Here is a 20,938-nt window from a genome sequence, read left to right as displayed (position 1 = left end):
TAGTTATGGGGAGAGATTGGAAGGGCTGGGATTGTTTTCCCTGGAGTGAAAGAGGCTAAGGGGTGACCTGGCAGTGTATAAAATTATGAATGGCATAAAGAGGGTAGATAGTGAAAATCTTTTTCCCGTGGGCACAAAGTTCAGCATGGGCGAGTGGGCTGAATGGCCTGTTTTGTGCTGTATGACTCTTGACTCCTTGATGCCACAGTCAGATAAATGCAGCCTTGATGTTAGGGGTAGTCACTCTCAACTAACCTCTGGAATCCAGCTGGAGATGCAGGAGACTGCAAATGCTGGAATCTGAGCAAAAAAATAAAATTGCTGGAGGAGCTCAGCAGGTCAAACATCATCTGTGGAGGCAAGGGATGGTTGACATTTCAGGCCACCAACCTGCACCAGGCTGTCTTGTTACCAACACAAGTGGCTGTAGAGGGTTGTGGACTCAGCCAGCTCCTACACGGGCACAACCCTCCCCACCATTGAGGACACCTTCAAGAGCTGGTGCCTCAAGAAGACGGCATCTGTCATTAAGGACCCTCATTATCTGGGACATGCCCTCTTCTTGTTACTACCATTAGGGAGGAGGTACAGGAGCCTGAAGATCCACGCTCAACGATTCAGGAACAGCTCCTTCCCCACTGCCATCAAATATCTGAATGATCCTTGAACACTACCTCATTGTTCCTTTTTTTGCACTATTTATTTATTTTTGTAATTTATAGATTTTTATGTTGCAGTACTGCTGCAAAACAACAAATTTCATGTCTTTTGTCAGTGATAATAAATCTGAATCTGATTCTGATTTAACATTACAACAGTGTTTACACTTCAAAACATTTCAGTGCTTTGAAGCATTTTGTCCTGAGAACTTGAAAGGAATTACATAAATACAAGTTTTTTTTTGGACATGGATCTTCGAAGAGTCGGGATATATCGTAACATTAACATTATCGTTTCAGTGCCGAATATCAGCCTGGAAGTGCTGAAACCCTCATTCCCCGAGATCCTGCTGGAATCGCATGTCGTCATGATACGGGTCAGTGGGCTTTTCTTTGACATTGTATTCTGACTGAGATTATTTCAGTACATGATCTAGTGCATTAAATAAATGTTATTGCTGTGCTGCAAAACACCCAGCCTCTGACCTGCTCTTACAGCTAGCTACTACGTCTGCAAACTTACTAACCCACCCGCCCACGTTTTAAATCCAGGTTATTTACATGGTCATGGAAGGATATGGAGGGCAGTGAGTTCAGGGAGGGGTATGTTTACTGTCTGGACCATGTAGGTATGAAAAAGGTGGAGGTGTTAGGTATCTTGGAACAGGTAAGCAAGGATAAATGTCACTCCACTCTAGGGATAACAGACTTAGCTTTTCCAATCTCTCCTCATAACTGAACTGCTTAATCCCAGGCAATATCCAGGTAAATGTCCTCTGCACCCTCTCCAGCCCTATCAGATCCTTCTCCATTATAGGAAGGATGTGGAGGCTTTGGAGAGGGTGCAGAAGAGGTTTGCCAGGATACTGCCTGGATTAGAGGGCACGTTCTATAAGGAGCGGTTGGACAAACTTGAGTTGTTTTCTCTGGAGCGTTGGAGACTTGATAGAAGTTTATAAAATTATGAGAGGCATAAATGGGTTAGACAGTCAGAATCTTTTTCCCATGGACGAACATTCCCTGCATGGAGGAACATTTGGAGGAATGGAGGCTTCTCGTAACATAATTTTGGCTGCATTGTATTTTCCTTGCACTATGACCCCTCCCATTTTTGAACATCTCCCTATTGTTTCTCTGAGAGTTCTATGCATCATATTTTTTCTGCTGCATCCTAGTTTCCTCCATCCCTACCCACCTCCAATCATATTAGTTTCAACCTACTTATTGCCAGAACACAAACCACTGGCCAACTCTACCTTTCCCCATCAACCCATTGCACTAGTTTAGCCAAGCAAGTTGCACCCGTTTACAGCTCTCTACTGCCCAGAACCTGCTGCCATTGTTGCTGATAATTATGTTAAATGGAGGTCCTGGCTCAAAGATGGTGTGTCTGTATTCCACTTTATTTCCAGGTATGCTAGGAGCTGCTTTATTGACCAGTCTCCTGTTGTACAGTCTTGGCAGTTTCTCTAGTTACCTTTTGAAAGAAAGATTTTAGAGGTTTGACAAGATAATGTGGTTCTCGAGTGATTAGAGTTTCTTAATGGACTTTGCTCAGTGATATCTCCCTATTTGATGAGGGTTTCAATATAATGAACATGGAATAAATTACATAGGAAGAATTTTGGAGTGATATCGACTCCCAATTGTATTGGCAGGCATGGTAGTGTAGCAGTTAGCGTAACGCTTTACAGCACCAGCAACCCGGGTTCAAGTCTGGCTGCTGTCTGTAAGGAGTTTGTACATTTTCCCCGCGTCTGTGTGGGTTTCCTCCGGCTGCTCTGGTTTTCTCCCACATTCCAAAGATGCACAGGTTAGGAAGTTGTGGGCATGCTATGTTAGCACTGGAAGCGTGGCGACACTTGCTGGCTGCCCCCAGAACGCTCTATGCAAAAGATGCATTTTACTGTGTGTTTCGATGTACATGTGACTAATAAAGAAATCTTATCTTATTATTTTTCCTTCACCACTAATATAATCTTCAGTACTTTCCCTGTAGAAGGTACCTCCTACATGGAAAGACAGGCTCATCATCTCACAAATACAGATACCTGGTTGTTATATCTTTCCTCCAGAGATCACCAGAACTATGTTACAGAGTCATTGTTGTACATCATAGAGAAAAGCCCTTCAGCCCATAAGTGTCCGTGGTGACCAAGCTAATCCCATTTCCCAGCATTTGGCCTATATCCCTCTTGAATTTACAAGATCTGTGAAGACCAAATCTTCAGCAGCTGAATGAATTAAGAAAACAGCTGTGACGTGTCATGAAAAGAGTCTATCTCTTGGGAGAAGATAATCAGAATATCTTTCCCTGGGAGAGGCATCAAAAACAGGCGAGAAGAAAGAGTTTTAAAGGGGATCTGAGGGGAAAGTTTTTTTTACGCAGAGAGTGATTGATGTGGGGAGATTGCAGACAGGTGAAGGAACAAAAGTGTTCGAGTCATAGTTATACAGCATGAAAACAGGCCCTTCAGCCCAACTCATCCATGCTGACAAAGGTGCCTTCCTAAGCTAGTCCCATTTGTCGCCTTTTGGCTCAAATCGCCCTAAACCTTTCCTTTCCATTTACCTGTCCAAATGTCTTTTAAATGTTGTAATTGCACCTGCCTCTACCACTTCCTCTGGCAGCTCATTCCAAATTCCCACCACCCTCTGTGTGGAAATATTTACCCCTCAGGTCCCCTTTAAATTTTTCCCCTTATCAGGGATGAGATGGGGGCAGAATTTGTTAATTGTGTCCAGGAAAGTTTTCTCAAACAATATGCAGATGGCCCTACTAGAGACAGGGAAAAACTTGACCTCGTCTTGGGAAGTGAGGATGGGCCAGTGGCTGAAGTGTCAGTGGGCGAGCACTTTGGGACCAGTGACCATAATTAGAGTTATAGAATACTGTAGCACAGAAACAGGCCCTTCGGCCCATCTAGTCCATGCCAGCCTGATCTACTACCTAGTCCCATTTACCTGCACCCAGACCATATCCCTCCAAACTCTTCGCATCCATGTCCCTATCCAAACTTCTCTTAACCGTTACAATTGAACCCGCATCCATCACTTCTGCTGGCAGCTTGTTCCACACTCGCACCACCCTCTGAGTGAAGAAGTTTTCTCTCAGGTTCCCCTTATATATTTCACCTTTCACCCTAAATCCATGTCCTCTGGTTCTCGTCTCACCCAACCTGAGGAAAAAAAGGCCTGCATGCATTCACCTTATCTATACCCCTCATAATTTTGTATACCTCTATAAGATCTCCCCTCTTTCTCCTGCGCTCCAGGGAATAAAGTCCTAACCTATTCAACCTTTACCTATAATTCAGGTCCTGAAGTCCCACTACATCCTTGTAAATTTTCTCTGCACTCTTTCAAGCTTATTGATATCTTTCCTGTAGGTAGGTGACCAGAACTGCACACAATACTCGAAATTCGGCCTCACCAACATCTTGTACAACTTCAACATAACATCCCAACTCTTGTACTCAATGCCCTGATTTATGAAGGCCAAAGTGCCAAAAGCTCTCTTTACGACCCTATCTACCTGTGATGACACTTTCAAGGAACTATGGATCTGTATTCCCAGATCCCTCTGTTCTACCGCACACCTCAGAGCCCTACCATTCACTGTGTAAGTCTTATCCTGGTTTGTCCTCCCATAGTGCATCACCTCACACTTGTCTGTATTAAATTCCATCTGCCATTTTTCAGCCCATTTTCCTAGCTGCTCCAGATCACACTGCAAGCTTTGATAGCCTTCCTCACTGTCCACTACGCCCCCCAATCTTGGTGTCATCTGCAAACTTGCTGATCCAGTTTACCATGTTATCATCTAAATCATTAATATAGATGATGAGCAACAACGGACGTAGCACCGATCCCTGTGGCTCACCACTAGTCACGGGCCTCTAGTCAGAGAGACAACCATCTACTACCACTCTCTGGCTTCTCCCACTAAGCCAATGTTGAATCCAATTGGCTACCTCCTCCTGAATGCCAAGCATCTCATCCTCCCCTGCAGGACTTAGTCAAAGGCCTTGCAAAAGTCCACGTAGACAACGTCCACCACCTTTCCCTCATCAGCCTAATTCTATTAATTTTAAAATAGTTATGGAAAAAGATAGCACCTGTCTGCAAGTTAAAATCCTAAACTAGGGCAAGGCTAATTTTGATGGCATTAGACAAGAACTTGCAAAGGTTGGTTGGTAGAGGCTGTTAGCAGGTAAAAGGACGTCTGGCAAGTGGGAGACTTTTAAAAGTGAGATGGGAACATTCAGGGCCACTGTGTTCCTGTTAGTGAAGGGCAAAACTGGCAGGATTAGGAAACCCTGGTTGATGAGGGTTATTGAGGCTCTGGAAAAAGGAGACTTATGTCAGGTATAGGCAGCTGGATCAAGCAAATCCTTTGAGGAGCATCTGAGAAGTCATAGAGCTATGCAGTATGGAAACTGTTCAAGTTTATTGTCACTGTGGGTATCAATGCCATGAAAATTAGCTTTTTGCAGCAGCAGCACAGTACATGACAAACATAAATTACATAAACTTAAATGAACATAAATTATACATAATTTACACAACAAAATATATATATTAAGATAAGAACATTAGTGCAAGTTGCTTTTCAGGTCAGTTCAAGAACCTGATGCCAGTGGGGAAGAATTTATTGTTGAACCTTGAGATGTGGGTCTTTGGGCTCCTGTACCTCCTACCTGATGACAGCAACAAGAAGAGGGCATGGCCTGGATGGTGGGGGTCCTTAACAGGCCTTTCGGCCAGTTAATCCCTGCTGACCAGGTTACCTAATTGAACTAGTCCCATTTCCCTGCATTTGGCCCATATCCCTCCCATTGGTGATGTACAAGTACATTTAAGAAGGAAATCAGGAGGGCAAAAAGGGGACACGAGATATCTTTGGGAAATAAGGTAAAGGAGAATTGAAAGGACTCTATAAGTACATTAAGAGCTAAAGGGTGAATAGAAGGAGAAAGGTCCCCTTAAGAGTCAGTGTTGTCACCTTTATGTGGACCACAGGAGATGGGCGAGGTGTTAAATGAATATTTGTCATCTGTATTTATCATGAAAAAGGTCATGGAAACTAGGGAGTTTGGGGAAGAGAACACTGATTTCCTGAAATGTGTAGACATTACGAAAGAGTAGGTGCTGGCAGTCTTGAGGTGTACGAAGGTAGATATATCCCCAGGGCTGGACCAAGTGTATTCGTGAACATTGTGGGAAAATAGGTAAGGAGTTGATGGGGCCCTGACGGATGTTTTTGTATAGGGTCATAGAGTAATACAGCACGGAAACAGTCCCTTCAGCCCAACACATCCATGCTGATCAAAGTCCCCACCTATGCTAGTCCCATTTGCCTATATTTGGCCCATATCCCTCTTAACCTTTCCTATCTTATCCAAATGTTTTTTAAACGTTGTTATTATACCTGCCTCAACTACTTTCTCTGGCAAGTTCGTTCCATATACGCACCACCCTCTGTGTGAAGAAGTTGATTTTTGGGTCCCTTTTAAATCTTTCCCTTTTCACCTTAAAGCTATGCCCCCTAGTTTTTGGTTCTCTTTCCCCAGGGGGTGAAACACTATGTGCATTCACCCTACGTATGTCGTATGATTTTATATACCTCTATGAGATTACCCATCACTCTCCTACATTCCAAGGAATAAAGTCCTAGGCTGCCCAACCTCTCCCGAAAACTCAGGCCCTCAGGTCCTGGAAACATTCTCATAAATGTTCTTTGCATTCTTTCTAGCTTAATGATGTCTTTCCTATAACAGGGAGAATAAAACTGTGCACAATGCTCACCAATGTCTTGTACAACTGCAACATAACATCCCAACTCCTGTATTCAGTGCCCTGACTGATGAAGGCCAGTGTGCCAAACATCATCTTTACCACCATGTCTACCTGTGATCACACTTTCAGTGAACTATATGCTTGTACTCCTAGGTACCTCTGTTCCATAACACTCCCCAGACCCTACCATTCACTGCACAAGTCCTACGCTGGTTTGATTTCCCAAAAGGCAACACCTCGCGTATTTCAGAATTGAAAGCCATTTGCCATTCCTTGTCCTACTTACCCAGCTGATTATAATTTCTGATAACTTTCTTCACTGTCTACAATACCACTTATTTTAATATCCACAAACTTACCAACCATTCCTTGTACATTCTCATTCAAATCATTTATATAAATAATGAACAAAGAGTTTTGACAGGAGCTTGCAAAGGTTGATTGGGCAAAGTTGTTTGCAGGCAAAGGGACCTCTGACAGGTGGGAGGTTTTTAAAAGTGAGGTAGCAAGAGTTTAACGACTACATGTTCCTGTTAGAGTAAAAGGCAAAGCTGCTGGGAGTTGGGAACCCTGGATGTCATGGAATATAGTAATTCTGGTCAAGAAAAAGGTGGCTTGGGTCAGATACAGGCAGCTGGGATCACGTGAATCATAGAACGTAGAACATAGAATACTACAGACCACAATGTTGTGCCAACATTTTATCCTGCTCTAAAATCTATCTAACCCTTCCCTCCCACATGGCTCTCCATTTCTCTAACATTCATGTGTCTATCTAAGAGTCTCTTAAATGTCCATAATGTATCTGCCCCCACAACCTCTGCAGGCAGTGCGTTCCACGCACCCACCACTGCCTGTGTAAAAAACTTAGCCCTGACATCCCCCTTATACCTTCTCCATTCACCTTAAAGTTATGCCACCTCGTGTTAGCCATTGTCGCCCTGGGAAAAAGTCTCTGACTGTCCACTCGATCTATGCCTCTTATCGTCTTGTACACCTCTAGCAAGTCACATCTTATCCTCTTTCTCTCCAAAGAGAAAAGCCCTAGCTCACTCAACCTATCCTCATGAGACATGGTCTCCAATCCAGACAGCATCCTGGTAAATCACCTCTGCACCCTCTCTAAAGCTTCCACATACTGCCTATAATGAGGCGACCAGAACTGAATACAATACTCCAAGTGTGGTCTAACCAGAGTTTTATAGAGCTACAACATTACCTCACGGCTCTTGAACTCAGTACCCTGACTAATGAAAGCCAACACACCATACGCCTTCTTAATAACCCTATCATCCTGCGCGACAACCTTGAGAGATCTATGGACGTGGATCCCTCCACACTGCTAAGAGTCCTACAGTTAACCTTATATTCTGCCTTCAAATTCGATCTTCCAAAGTGTATCACTTCACACTTCACCATATCTGAATCCACACAACTAAGTTGCCCTGGATCCCATGCCTTCTGACTTTCTGAATGAGCCTTCCATGAGGAACCTTATCAAACGCCTTACTAAAATCCATGTGCACCACATCCACTGCTCTACCTTCATCAATGTGCTTTGTAACATCCTCGGTGAATTCCATCAGGCTTGTGAGGTACGACCTGCCCCTCACAAAGCCAGGCTGACTGTTCCTAATCAGCCTATGCTTCTCCAAATGCCCATAAATCCTATGTCTAAGAATCTTCTCCAGTAATTTGCCCACCACTGAAGTAAGACTCACTAGCCTGTAATTCCCAGGCTTGTCCCTACTCCCTTTCTTGAACAAAAGAACAACATCTGCCATACTCCAATCATCTGGCACTACTCCTCTGGCCAGTGAGGACAAAAAAGATCATTGCCAAAGGCACAGCAATCTCTTCCCTTGCTTCCCGTGACAACCTTGGATTTATCCCATCTGGCTCCGGTGACTTATCTAACCTCATGTTTTTCAAAAGTTCCAGCACATCCTCTTTCCTCACGCTGACATGTGCTAGCGTATCAGCCTGTCGTACACCATCCTCACAAACGTGAAGGGCTCTCTCACTGGTGAATACTGAAGGAAGGTATTCATTAAGGACTTTCCCTACCTTTTCGACTCCAGGCACGTTTCCTCTTTTATCCCTGATTGACCCTCACTCTCATCATCCGCCTATTCTTCACATATGTGCAGAACGCCTTGGTATTTTCCTTAATGCTACTTGCCAAGGCCTTCTCATGCCCCCTTGTAGCTCTCCAAAGCCCATTCTTAAGTTCCCTCCTGGTTACCTTATAACTCTCCAGAGCCCTGTCTGATCCTTGCTTTCTAAATCTTAGGTAAGCTTCTTTCTTCCTCTTGACAAGATATTCTACATCTCTTGTCAACCATGGTTCCTTCAATCTACCATCCTACCCTGCCTCAATGGAACAAACCTATCCAGAAGCCATGCAAGTACTCCCTAAACAAACTCCACATCTCCGCTGTGCACTTCCCCAAGAACACCTGTTCCCAATTTACGCTCCCAAGTTCCTGCCTAGTAGCATCATATTTCCCTCTCCCCCCGTTAAATACTTTCTTATGTCGCCTGCTGCTATCCCTCTCCAAGGCTATGGTAAAGGTCATGGTCACTATCTCCAGTACCAGGTCCAGTATGGCCTCTCCTCTAGTCGGTCTGTCCACACACTGTGTCAGGAATCCTTCCTGTACACACCTAACAAACTCCGTCCCATCTATCCCCTTTACACTAAGGAGGTGCCAATCAATATTCGGGAAGTTGAAATCACCCATGACAACAACCCTGTTATTTTTGCACCTCTCCAAAATCTGCTTCCTGATCTGCTCCTCAGTGTCTCTGCTGCTATTGGGGGATCTGTAGAATACTCCCAATAGCATGATCGCTCCCTTCCTGTTTCTGACTTCCACCCACACTGACTCAGTAGACGATTCCTCCAGGACATCCTCCCTTTCTACAGCTGTGACAGTGTCCCTGATCAGCAAAGCCACTCCCCAACTCTTTAACCTCACTTTAGCCCATCCAACTGACTGTAATTTTGTCCTTTCAAATGTCTGTCCTTCCTCACAGTCTTCCTACACTTGCACTACTTGTACTTGTACACTAAATGCACCCTCTAATTTATCACTCATGTTCCCATCCCCTTGCCAAACTAGTTTAGATACCTTGATGAGATCACCCCTCGTCTCCTACGCCCAGCCTGTCTAACCTCTCCCTATAACTTAGTCCCTCAAATCCTGTAAACATCCTTGTAAATCTTATTTACACTCTTTCCAGTTTAATCACATCCTTCCTACAACAGGGTGACCAAAACTGACAATTCTATCGACCTGTGCACCAACCTTGAGGGAGCCGCACAGTTCAGGAGCCGCGAGGTGATGTTGCAGCTCTACAGAACTCTGGTCAGACTACACGGAGCATTGTGTCCAGTTCTGGTCACCTCATTATAGGAAGGATGGGGAAGCTTTAGAGAAGGTGCAGAGGAGAGTTACCAGGATGCTGCCTAGCCCGGAGAGCATATCTGATGGGGAATGGTTGAGTGAGCTGGGGCTTTTCTCTTTGGAGAGAAGGAGGATGAGAGGTGTTTTGATAGAGGTGTACAAGATGATCAGAGGCATAGATCGAGTGGACAGTCAGAGACATTTTCTTAGGGTGAAAATGGCTAACACGAGGGGGCATAATTTTAAGGTGATTGGAGGAAGGTATGGAGGGGATGTCAGAGGTAAGTTTTTTTATACAGAGAGTGGTGGGTGCGTGGACTGCACTGCCGGCAGTGGTTGTGGGGGTAGATACATTAGGGACATTTAAGAGACTCTTCATAGCCACATGAATGATAGAGAAATGGAGGGCTATGTGGGAGGGAAAGGTTAGATTTTAGAGCAGGATAAAATGTCGGCACAACATTGTGGGCTGAAGGGCCTGTACTGTGCTGTAATGTTCTATGTTCAAAAATCAAGAGGGGCATAGATTAGGTGAACGGTCTTTTTTCCAGGGTTGGGGAATTGAAAGTTAGAGGACATAGTTTTGTTAGAGGTGAAAGGTTTAATGAGAACCTGAGAGGCAACTATTTTTACACAGAGGATGGTAGATATTATGAAAAAAGCTGTCAGAGGAAGTGGTTGAAGCAGGTACACTCGATATATTTAAGAAGTATGTGGACAGGTATATGGATAACAAGAGTTTAGAGGGATATGGGCCAAGTGCTCGGAAATGGGATTAGCTTGAATATACATCCTGGTTGGCATCAACAAGTATAGGCCAAAGGGCCTTGTTCCATGCTGTACAATTCTTTGTCTCTGTGACTAAGTCTGGAAGGTGGGGAATGTTGTGCCGTTATTTAAGAAGGGCTGCAAGGACAACCCTGGGAACTACAGGCTGGTGAGTGGTGGGAAGGTTACCAGTGGGGGATTCTATCTGCATTTGGAAAGCAAGGACTCATTAGAGATAGTCAGCATGGTTTGTGGAAAATTGTGTCTCACACATTAGAGTGAGTGTTTTGAAGAGGTGATCAATAAAACTGAAGACACAGCGGTATACATTGTCTACATGGACTTCAGCAAGGCCCTTGACAAGGTCCTACGTGGTAGACTGGTCCAGAAAGTTAGATCACATGGGATCCAGGGTGAGCTAGCCAACTGGATACAAAATTGACTTGGTAGAGGAGTCAGAAGGTGGTGGGAGGCGGGTATTTTTCAGATAGGAGGCTTGTGACCAGTGGTGTGCTGCAGTGATTGGTGCTGAGTCCACTGTTGTTTGTCAAACATTTTAATAATTTGGATGAAAATGTAGGTGGCATAATTTGTACATTTGTGGATGACGTCAAAATTGGTGGTGTGGTGGACAGTGAAGAAGGTTGTCTAAGGTTACAACAGGATCGAGGTGAACTGAGAAAGTGGGTAAGGGAGCGGCAGATGGAGTCTGAGTCAGTGAAGAAGGTTATCAACAGGATCTAGATGAACTGGGGAAGTGGGCCAAGGAATGGCAGATGGAATTTAACTCCAAGTGTGAGGTGTGATGCATTTTGGGAAGTTAAACCAGCGCAGGACTTGCACAGTAAATGGCAGGGCCCTGGGGAGTGTTGTAGAACAGAGAGACCTAGGGCTACAAGTACATGGTTCTCTGAAAGTGGCAACACTGGTAGACAGGGTGGTGAAGGAGGCGTATGGCACACTTGCCATCATTGGTTACGGCATTGATCCTGGAATTGAAACGCTCCGTCCCAGGCAACATCCTGGTGAATGTCCTCTGCACCCTCTCCAGCACTATCTCATCCTTCCTATAGGATACAAATCTGTTACTGTCTGACAGATAGCTTGGCCGGCAGTCATATATCAAAGCATCATATCCTCAGTATATGTAAATATCGAATGACCAGATCTCCAGTTTGAAAACTAGTCAGAAAGACACCAGATACAAATACGTACATTCTTTAAAGTTTCAGCTGCCTTTTATTCTTAATCCCCATTTGTTTTTTTTCTGCAGGGTAACAGTGGCCTAAAACCTAAAGACAACGAGCTCACTTCAAAACCCTGGCATTGGCCAATTAATTATCAGGTAAAGAAGCTTTACTGCCCAACAGCAATACCTGGGGAGAGGGGCTAGGGGAGGGTCACCATTGGCGAGAAACTCAACTGGACCATCCTCGTAAATACTGTAGAAAGTAATTCACCTCTTCACACCCCAAGGCCCTTCCTCCAACAAGGTACAAATCAGGAATAGTCTCCACTTGCCTGACAGAGGGAGGGAAGGGTGGAGAAATGGGGGATGGATTGAAGGAGGAGGACTGGAAAGGGTTTGGAAGATGAGAGGAGAGACTTGGGGAAGGGTAAAGGATTGAGGGGAAGAGGGAAAAGGTTTGAGGGGAGGAGAGGGTAGCACAAAGGGTTGAGGAGAGGGCAAAAGGAGGAGGGGGAAGGGAAGAGGCAGGGGAAAGGGTGGGGGGAGGAGGGGGTGAAGGGTCAGGGCAGAGGAGGGGGTGAAGGGGCAGGAGTGGGAGAAATGGGAGGGCAGAGAGGGGGCAGGGGCAGAGGGGGGAAGGGAGAAGACAGTAAAGAGGGATAGGTATTTGGAGAAGGGAGGAGAGAAGCAAAAAAGAGGGAAAGGTGAGGAGGTGGAGAACACGAGAGGTGGAGGGTACTGGGTTAGGGTTGTGAAGGATGAGTAGATGGTAGAAGAGTGGAGGAGGAGGAAGTATGGATCGGCAGAGAGGTGAGTGAGGAGGAGAGGTGAATGGCCACGGTTGTAGCGTCCTGATGCTAAGGTGCCAGATCCTTGAAACCTACAGCAAAATTCGCTCATTTGCCCATGTGCTTTTAAAAAAAAATGGTTTTGGTTTTCTGGCAACCTGGATTCATTGCCCTTAGTACTGTCCTTCTTGAATTCAATATTATTGCTTGCCTCCAATACCAAAGGGTTAGTTAGCTTTTATATGGTCTTATTTATGAGTCATAGAGTTGTGTATTCCTACCATGCGAAAAAGATTTTGACTGTTAACATAATCTTAATCTTAGTCTATCTATGCCTCTCATAATCTTTCTTACTTCTGTCAGGAGACCCATCAACCTCCTTCACTCCAGGGAAAACAAGCCCATTCTATCCAATCTCTCCCTATCCAATCTCTCCCTATAACTGAAGTCCCCCAATCCAGGTAACATTATGGTGAACCTCCTCTGCACTGTCTCCAATGCAACCACATCCTTCTTACAGTGTGGTGACCAGAACTGCACACGGTATTCCAACCTAACCAGTGTTTTGTAAAGTTGCAACATAACATCCTTCCTTTTATATTCTGTACCCTGAACTATGAAGTCAAGTTTGTGAAATGCCTTCTTCACCACCCTATTGACCTGTGTTGTCACTTTCGGGGAACAATGGACTTGGACTCCAATGTTTCTCTCTTCAACAGTATTCCTTTGCACCCTACCATTTACTGTAAACATCCTACCCCTATTTGACCTCCCAAAATACATCACCTCTCATTTGGCAGGATTAAATTCCATCTGCCAATGCACCGCCCAATTGATCTGTATCCTACTGTAGCCTTAGATAACCTTCCTCATTATTCACACCACCACCAATTTTCATGTCATTCACAAACTTACTTCATCCTATATCCACATCACTTAATACCTCCTACATCCACATCCAAGTTGTTAATATATATCACAAACAACGAAGTTGCCAGTGACAATCCCTGAGGTATACCACTGGTTGCAGACTACCAATCAGGAAAAAACATTCTTTAACCATGACTCTCTTTTTCCTATCACTAAGCCAATTTTCAATCCAATTAGCTAGCTTGCCTTGGATTCCACGTGGCTTAACCAACTGGGCCAGCCTACCACGCAGGACATAGGGGCAGCACAGTAATGCCATGGGTAGAGCCACTGCCTCACAGCACCAGCAACCCGGTCTCAGTCCTGACCTCCAGTGCTGTCTGTGTATGGAGTTTGTACTTTCTCCCTGTGACTGCACAGGTTTCATCTGGGTGCTCCAGTTTCCTCCCACATCTCAAATCATGCGGGCCAGTAGCTTAATTGAACGCTTTCAAACTGCCCCTAGTATGTGGGTGAGTGGTGGAATCTGGGAGGATTAGTGTAAATGGGTGGTTAATGATCGGTGTGGCTCAAGGGGCCAAAGGCTTCTTGTAGAGGGGAGCAAGACTTGACAGGTTTAGTTCATATTGCCCATCACTATGAACTAAAAAATTAACCTTAATAAATACTGTTTATCATCTGTTTGTCTATCTTCTGTGGTATCTTGTTTTCACAGGGTCTTCGTTTCTCTGGGACAAATGAGACTGAATATCGAGTTTATTTATTAGGAAATCCTGTAAGTTAACAATGGCTAGTAATTTATTGATGCTGTTTAATCTTTTGAAAAAGTTATGTTGAAGGTTAAACAGCCAATGCAGAGATGTCTGGATGGCAACAAGTTCTTCTGATGACTTCACTCACTATGTTGGGCATTTGAAATCTATTCATTGAGGTATTGCTATGCAGAATGTTAGCTTTGAAGAATCATTCAACACAGAAGGGACACGATCATGACATAAGCTTTTTTATGCCTTACCCTAAGCTTTGTGACCTTGCAATCGAGATCACTCGGGATGTGGCATCACCACCCCTTTTTCTTGTGAGGACATGTTTATTCTGAACCCCTTAAATTTCCTCCTGTGTCTCCCATTGCCCTGAGTCTGACTTACCTACGTTCCTGGGTTTCAATGTTTTAGATGTGATAGAGAGGGAGATAAAAGAAGAGGATTACTAATCAGCGAGGACACACTGGAGGGCTCATCCACTGAGGCAATATGAGTAGAGCTCGGGAATGTGAAAGGTGCAGTCACTCTGATGGGGTTATACTATAGGCTTCCCAATACCATCAGGACATTCAAAAAAGAACAGATATATAGACAGATTATGGAAAGATGTTAAAGCAACAAGGTTGTCATGGTGGATGACTTTAACTTCCCCAATATTGACAGACTTCCTCGATGCAAGAGACTTAGGTGGGGCAGAATTTCTTCAGTGCTTCCAAGAGGGTTTCTTGAAACAGTACATGGATAGTACAACTAGAGGAGGAACCATACTGGACCTTGCTTTGGGAAGTGAGCCTGGCCAGGTGACTGGTCTTTCAGTCGGAGAGCATTTGGGAACAGTGATCACAACTCCTTCAGTTTCAAGACAGTTATGAATAAGTCTGGACCTTGTGGGAAAGTATTAACGTGGGAGAGGGCAAGTCATGACATTATTAGACAGGAGCTAAGGGGGAGTTAATTGGGAGCAGCTGTTATTCGTGCAAGTCCACATCTGACACGGAAGTTGTTTAAAGACCAGCTGATCAGAGATCAGGACCGGCATGTTCCAGTAAGGAGGAAGGACAAGGAGAGCGGGATAAGGGAATGATTGCGGGAGAGATTGTGAATATCGTCAAAAAGAGGTTGTTTGACCTCTCGGGAGGGAGAACAGCCAGAGGTCATGGTACATATTGGTACCAATGACATAGGTAGGGAAAGGAATGAGGTTCTGAAAGAAGACTATATAGAAAGGAAGTTGAGAAGCAGGACCTCAAAGGTAGTAATTTCCGGATTACTGCCTGTGCCAAGCGACAGTGGGTATAGGAACAGAATGAGGAGGAGGTTAAATGTGTGGCTGAGGGATTGGAGTAAGGAGCAGGGATTCAGTTTTCTGGATCATTGTGGCCTCTTTTGGGGCAGGTATGACCTGTTCAAAGAGGACGGGTTGCCCTTGAATCCCACGGGGACCAACATACTGGCGGGGATGTTTGCTAAGGCTACTGGGGAGAGTTTAAACTATAAGTGTTGGGGGGTGGGATCCATATTGGAGAGACTGGGGAGGAGGTGTTTGGCTCTCGAGTGGAGGAGGCTAGGAGTGGGTGCCGTGGGCAGGTGATAGAGAAGGGACCTGTTCAGACAGGCTTGAGATGTGTCTATTTTAACGCAAGGAGTGTTGTGAACAAGACGGATGAGCTTAGAGCTTGGATCGATACTTGGAGCTATGATGTGGTAGCCATTACGGAGACTTGGATGGCTCCAGGGCTGGAATGGTTGATTCAAGTGTCGGGTTTTAGATGTTTCAGGAAGGACAGGGAGGGAGGCAAAAGAGGTAGGGGGGTGGCACTGTTGATCAAAGATAATGTCACGGCTGCGGAAAAGGTGGACGTTGTGGAGGGATTGTCTACGGAGTCTCTGTGGGTGGAGGTTAGGAACAGGAAGGGGTCAATAACAGTGCTGGGTGTTTTTTATAGGCCGCCCAATAGTGACAGGGTTATTGAGGAGCAGATAGGGAAGCAGATCCTGGAAAGGTGTGAGAATAACAGAGTTGTTGTGATGAGGGATTTTAATTTCCCAAACATCGATTGGCATCTCCAGACAGTGAGAGGTTTAGATGGGGTGGAGTTTGTTAGGTGTGTTCAGGAAGGGTTCTTGACGCAGTATGTAGATAGACCTACAAGAGGAGAAGCTGTGCTTGATTTGATATTGGGAAATGAACCTGGTCAGGTGTCGGATCTCTCAGCGGGTGAACATTTTGGTGATAGTGATCATAATTCTATCTCCTTTACGTTAGCACTAGAGAGGAATAGGAACAGACAGGCTAGAAAGGTGTTTACTTAGAGTAAAGGGAATTATGAGGCTCTCAGGCAGGAAATTGGAAGATTAAATTGGGAACAGATGTTCTCTGGGAAAAGTACAGAAGAAATGTGGCAAATATTCAGGGAATATTTGTGTGGAGTTCTGCACAGACATGTTCCGATGAGACGGGAGTCGTGAAAGGATACAGGAACCGTGGTGTACAAAGGCTATAATAAATCTAGTCAAAAGGAAAAGAAAAGCTTACAAAAGGTACAGAGAGCTAGGTAATGTTAGAGATTTGGAGGAGTACAAGGCTAAAAGGAAGGAACTTAAGAAAGAGATTAGGAGAGCCAGAAGGGGACATGAGAAGGCCTTGGTGGGCAGGATCAAGGAAAACCCCAAGGCGTTCTACAAGTATGTGAAGAGTAAGAGGATGAGATGCGAAAGGATAGGGCCTATCAAGTGCAGCAGTGGGAAAGTGTGTATGGATCTGGAAGAAATAGCGGAGGTACTTAATGAATACTTTACGCCAGTATTCACCATGATAAAAGATCTGGGGGATTGTAGTGGGGACATGCAGCGGCCTGAAAAGCTTGAGCATGTAGATATTAGAAAAGAGGTGGTGCTGAAACTTTTGGATAGCATCAAGTTGGATAAGTCGCCGGGACCGGATGAGATGTACCCCAGGTTGCTGTGGGAGGCGAGGGAGGAGATTGCGGAACCTCTGACGATGATCTTTATGTCATCCATGGAGATGGGAGAGGTTCTGGAAGATTGGAGGGTTGCAGATGTTGTTCCCTTATTCAAGAAGGGCAGTAGGGATAGCCCAGGGAATTATAGACCAGTGAGTCTTAGCTCAGCGGTTGGTAAGCTGATGGAGAAGATCCTGAGAGGCAGGATTTATGAACATTTGGAGAGGTATAATATGATTAGGAATAGTCAGCATGGCTTTGTTAAGGGCAGGTCCTTCCTTACGAGCCTGATTGAATTTTTTGAGGATGTGACTAAGCACATCGATGAAGGGAGAGCAGTAGATGTAGTGTATATGGATTTCTGCAAGGCGTTTAATAAGGTACCCCATGTGAGGCTTATGGAGAAGGTGAGGAGACATGGGATCCAAGGGGACATTGCAGTGTGGATCCAGAACTGGCTGGCCCACAGAAGGCAAAGAGTGGTTGTTGAAGGGTCATATTCTGAGTGGAGGTCAGTGACGAGTGGTGTACCTCAGGGATCTGTTCTGGGATCCTTACTATTTGTGATTTTTATAAACGACCTGGATGAGGAAGTGGAGGGGTGGGTTAGTAAGTTAGCGGATGACACGAAGGTTGGGGATGTTGTGGATAGTTTGGAGGGCTGTCAGAGGTTACAGAGGGATATAGATAGGATGCAGATTTGGGCTGAGAAGTAGCAGATGCAGTTCAACCCAGATAAGTGTGAAGTGGTTCATTTTGGTAGGTCAAACATGTTGGCGGAATATAGTATTAATGGTGGGACTCTTGGCAGTGTGGAGGATCAGAGGGATCTTGGGGTCCGAGTCCATAGGACACTCAAAGCAGCTGCACAGGTTGATTCTGTGGTTAAGAAGGCATATGGTGTATTGTCCTTCATCAATCGGGGAATTGAATTTAGGAGCCGTGAGGTATTGTTGCAACTATATAGGTCCCTGGTCAGACCCCACTTGGAGTATTGTGCTCAGTTCTGGTTGCCTTACTACAGGAAAGATGTGGAAACCATAGAGAGGGTGCAGAGGAGATTTACAAGGATGCTGCCTGGGATGCGGAGCATGCCTTATGAAAGTAGGTTGAGGGAACACAGCCTTTTCTCCTTGGAGCGACGGAGGATGAGGGGGGGACCTGATAGAGGTGTATAAGATGATGAGATGTATTGATCGGGTAGATAGTCAGAGGCTTTTCCCCAGGGCTGAATTGGTGGCCACTAGAGGACATAGGTTTAAGGTGCTGGGGAGTAGATATAGAGGCGATGTCAGGGGTAAGTTTTTTACTCAGAGGGTGGTGAGTGCGTGGAATGGGCTGCCGGAAACGGTGGTGATAGGGTCTTTCAAGAGACTGTTAGATAGGTATATGGAGCTGAGTAAAATAGAGGGCTATGGGTAAGCCTAGTCATTTCTAGGTTAGGGACATGTTCGACACAGCTTTGTGGGCCGAAAGGCCTGAATTGTGCTGTAATTGTTCTATGTTTTCTCTGGAGCATCGGAGGCTGAGGGGAGGCCTGATAGAAGTTTATAAAATTATGAGAGGCATGGATTGGGTAGAAAGTCATAATCTTTTTCCCAGGGTAGAAACGTCAAATTCTAGAGGACATGCATTTAAGGTGAGAGGGAGATAGTTTAAAGGAAGTGTGTGGTGCAAGGTTTTTATACAAAGTTGATAGGTACCTGGAAAGGACTGCCAGGGGTAGTGGTAGAAGCAGATAGGATAGTGGTGTTTAAGAGACTGTTAAATAGATACATGAATATGCAGGGAATGAAAAGATATGGATCAGGTAAAGGCAGAAGATATTTAGTTTAATTTGGCATCATGTTCTGCACAGATGTGGTGGGCCGAAGGGCCTTTTCCTGTGCTGTACCGTCCTATGAGAGCACCGAATGTGATAGAATGGAGGACGTGCACATGAATCTCCACCTCACCTAGAACATAAAACACTACAGCACAGTACAGGCCCTTCGGCCCACAATGTTGTGCCGACATTTTATCCTGCTTTAGATCTATCTAACCCTTCCCTCCCACATAGCCCTTCATTTCACTATCACTCATATGGCTATCTAAGGGTCTCTTAAATGTCCCTAATGTATCTGCCCCGCAACCTCTGCAGGCAGTGCGTTCCATGCACCCACCACTCTCTGTGTAAAAAAAACTTAGCCCTGACATCCCCCCATACCTTCCTCCATTCACCTTAAAATTATGCCTGCTCATGTTAGCCATTGTCGCCCTGGAGAAAATGTCTCTGACTCTCCACTCGATCTATGCCTCTTATCATCTTGTACACCTCTAGCAAGTCACATCTCATCCTCCTGCTCTCAAAAGAGAAAAGCCCCAGCTCACTCAACCTATCCTCATAAGACATGGTCTCCAATCCAGGCAGCATCCTGGTAAATCTGCTCTGCACCCTCTCTAGATCTTCCACATCCTTCCTATAATGAGGTGACCAGAACTGAACACAATACTTGGTGTGATCTAACCAGAGTATTATAGAGCTGCAACATCACCTCGTGGCTCTTGAACTCAATACCCCGACTAATGAACGCCAACACACCATATGCCTTCTTAACAATCCTATCGACCTGCGTGGCAACCTTGAGGGATCTATGGACGTGGACCCCAAGATCCCTCTGTTCTTTCATACTGCTAAGAGTCCTACAGTTAACCTTGTATTCTGCCTTCAAATTTGATCTCCCAAAGTGTATCACTTCACACTTATCTGGGCTGAACTCCATCTGCCACTTCTCAATCTACAGCAACCCTCTATGCTATCCATAACACCACCAACCTTTGTATCATCAGCAAACTTACTAACCCACCCTTTTACATCCTCATTCAAGTCATTTATAAAAATCACAAAGAGCAGGGGCCCCAGAACAGATTCCTGCGGAACACCACTGGTCACCGACCTCCAGGTAGAATATGCTCTGTCTACCACCACTCTTTGTCTTCCTATGGGCAAGCCAATTCTGAATCCACACAGCGAAGTTTCCCTGGATCCCATGCCTCCTGGCTTTCTGAATGAGCTTTCCATAAGGAACCTTATCAAACACCTTACTAAAATCCATGTACACCACATCTACTGCTCTACCTTCATCAATGTGCTTTGTCACATCCTCAAAGAATTCAATCAGGTTCGTGAGGCACAACCTGCCCTTCACAAAGCTCCAAATGCCCATAAATCCTGTCTCTAAGAATCTTCTCCAGTAATTTGCTCACCACTGAAGAAAGACTCATTGGTATGTAATTCCCAGAATTATCCCTACTCCCTTTCTTAAACAAAGGAACAACATAAGATTTCTTTATTAGTCACATGTACATTGAAACACACTGTGAACTGCATCTTTTTTTGCGTAGAGTGTTCTGGGGGCAGCCCACAAGTGTCACCACGTTTCCGGCGCCAACATAGCATGCCCCATTTGCCACCCTCCAATCATCTGGCACTATTCCCGTGGCCAGTGAGGATGCAAAGCTCATCGCCAAAGGCACAACAGTCTGTTCCCTCGTTTCCTGTAATAACCTTGGATATATCCTGTTTGGCCCCAGTGACTTATTTATCCTAATGTTTTTCAATAGTTCCAGCACATCCTGTTTCCTTATGTCACCATGCCCTAGCATATCAGCCTGTCATACGCCATCCTCACAAATGTCAAGGTGTCTCTCACTGGTGAATACTGAAGCAAGCTATTCATTAAGGACCT

At 45.0% G+C, this 20,938-nt stretch overlaps 1 protein-coding gene across 1 annotated transcript in view; it reads left to right on the top strand.

Moving 5' to 3' along the window:
- Positions 1-20,938, top strand: part of pomt2 (protein-O-mannosyltransferase 2) — a 185,204-nt gene that overhangs the window by 146,104 nt on the left and 18,162 nt on the right. The window contains exons 14-16 of the mRNA XM_052021379.1: positions 960-1,036; positions 11,910-11,981; positions 14,199-14,258. Coding sequence (XP_051877339.1) covers positions 960-1,036; positions 11,910-11,981; positions 14,199-14,258 — 209 coding nt within the window. The remainder of the gene's footprint in view (positions 1-959; positions 1,037-11,909; positions 11,982-14,198; positions 14,259-20,938) is intronic.

This window comes from Pristis pectinata, chromosome 1, assembly GCF_009764475.1.
Source record: "Pristis pectinata isolate sPriPec2 chromosome 1, sPriPec2.1.pri, whole genome shotgun sequence".
NCBI lineage: Eukaryota > Metazoa > Chordata > Chondrichthyes > Rhinopristiformes > Pristidae > Pristis > Pristis pectinata.
Note: the sequence above shows the minus strand (reverse complement) of the source record. Positions and strands in the feature narration are given on the sequence as shown.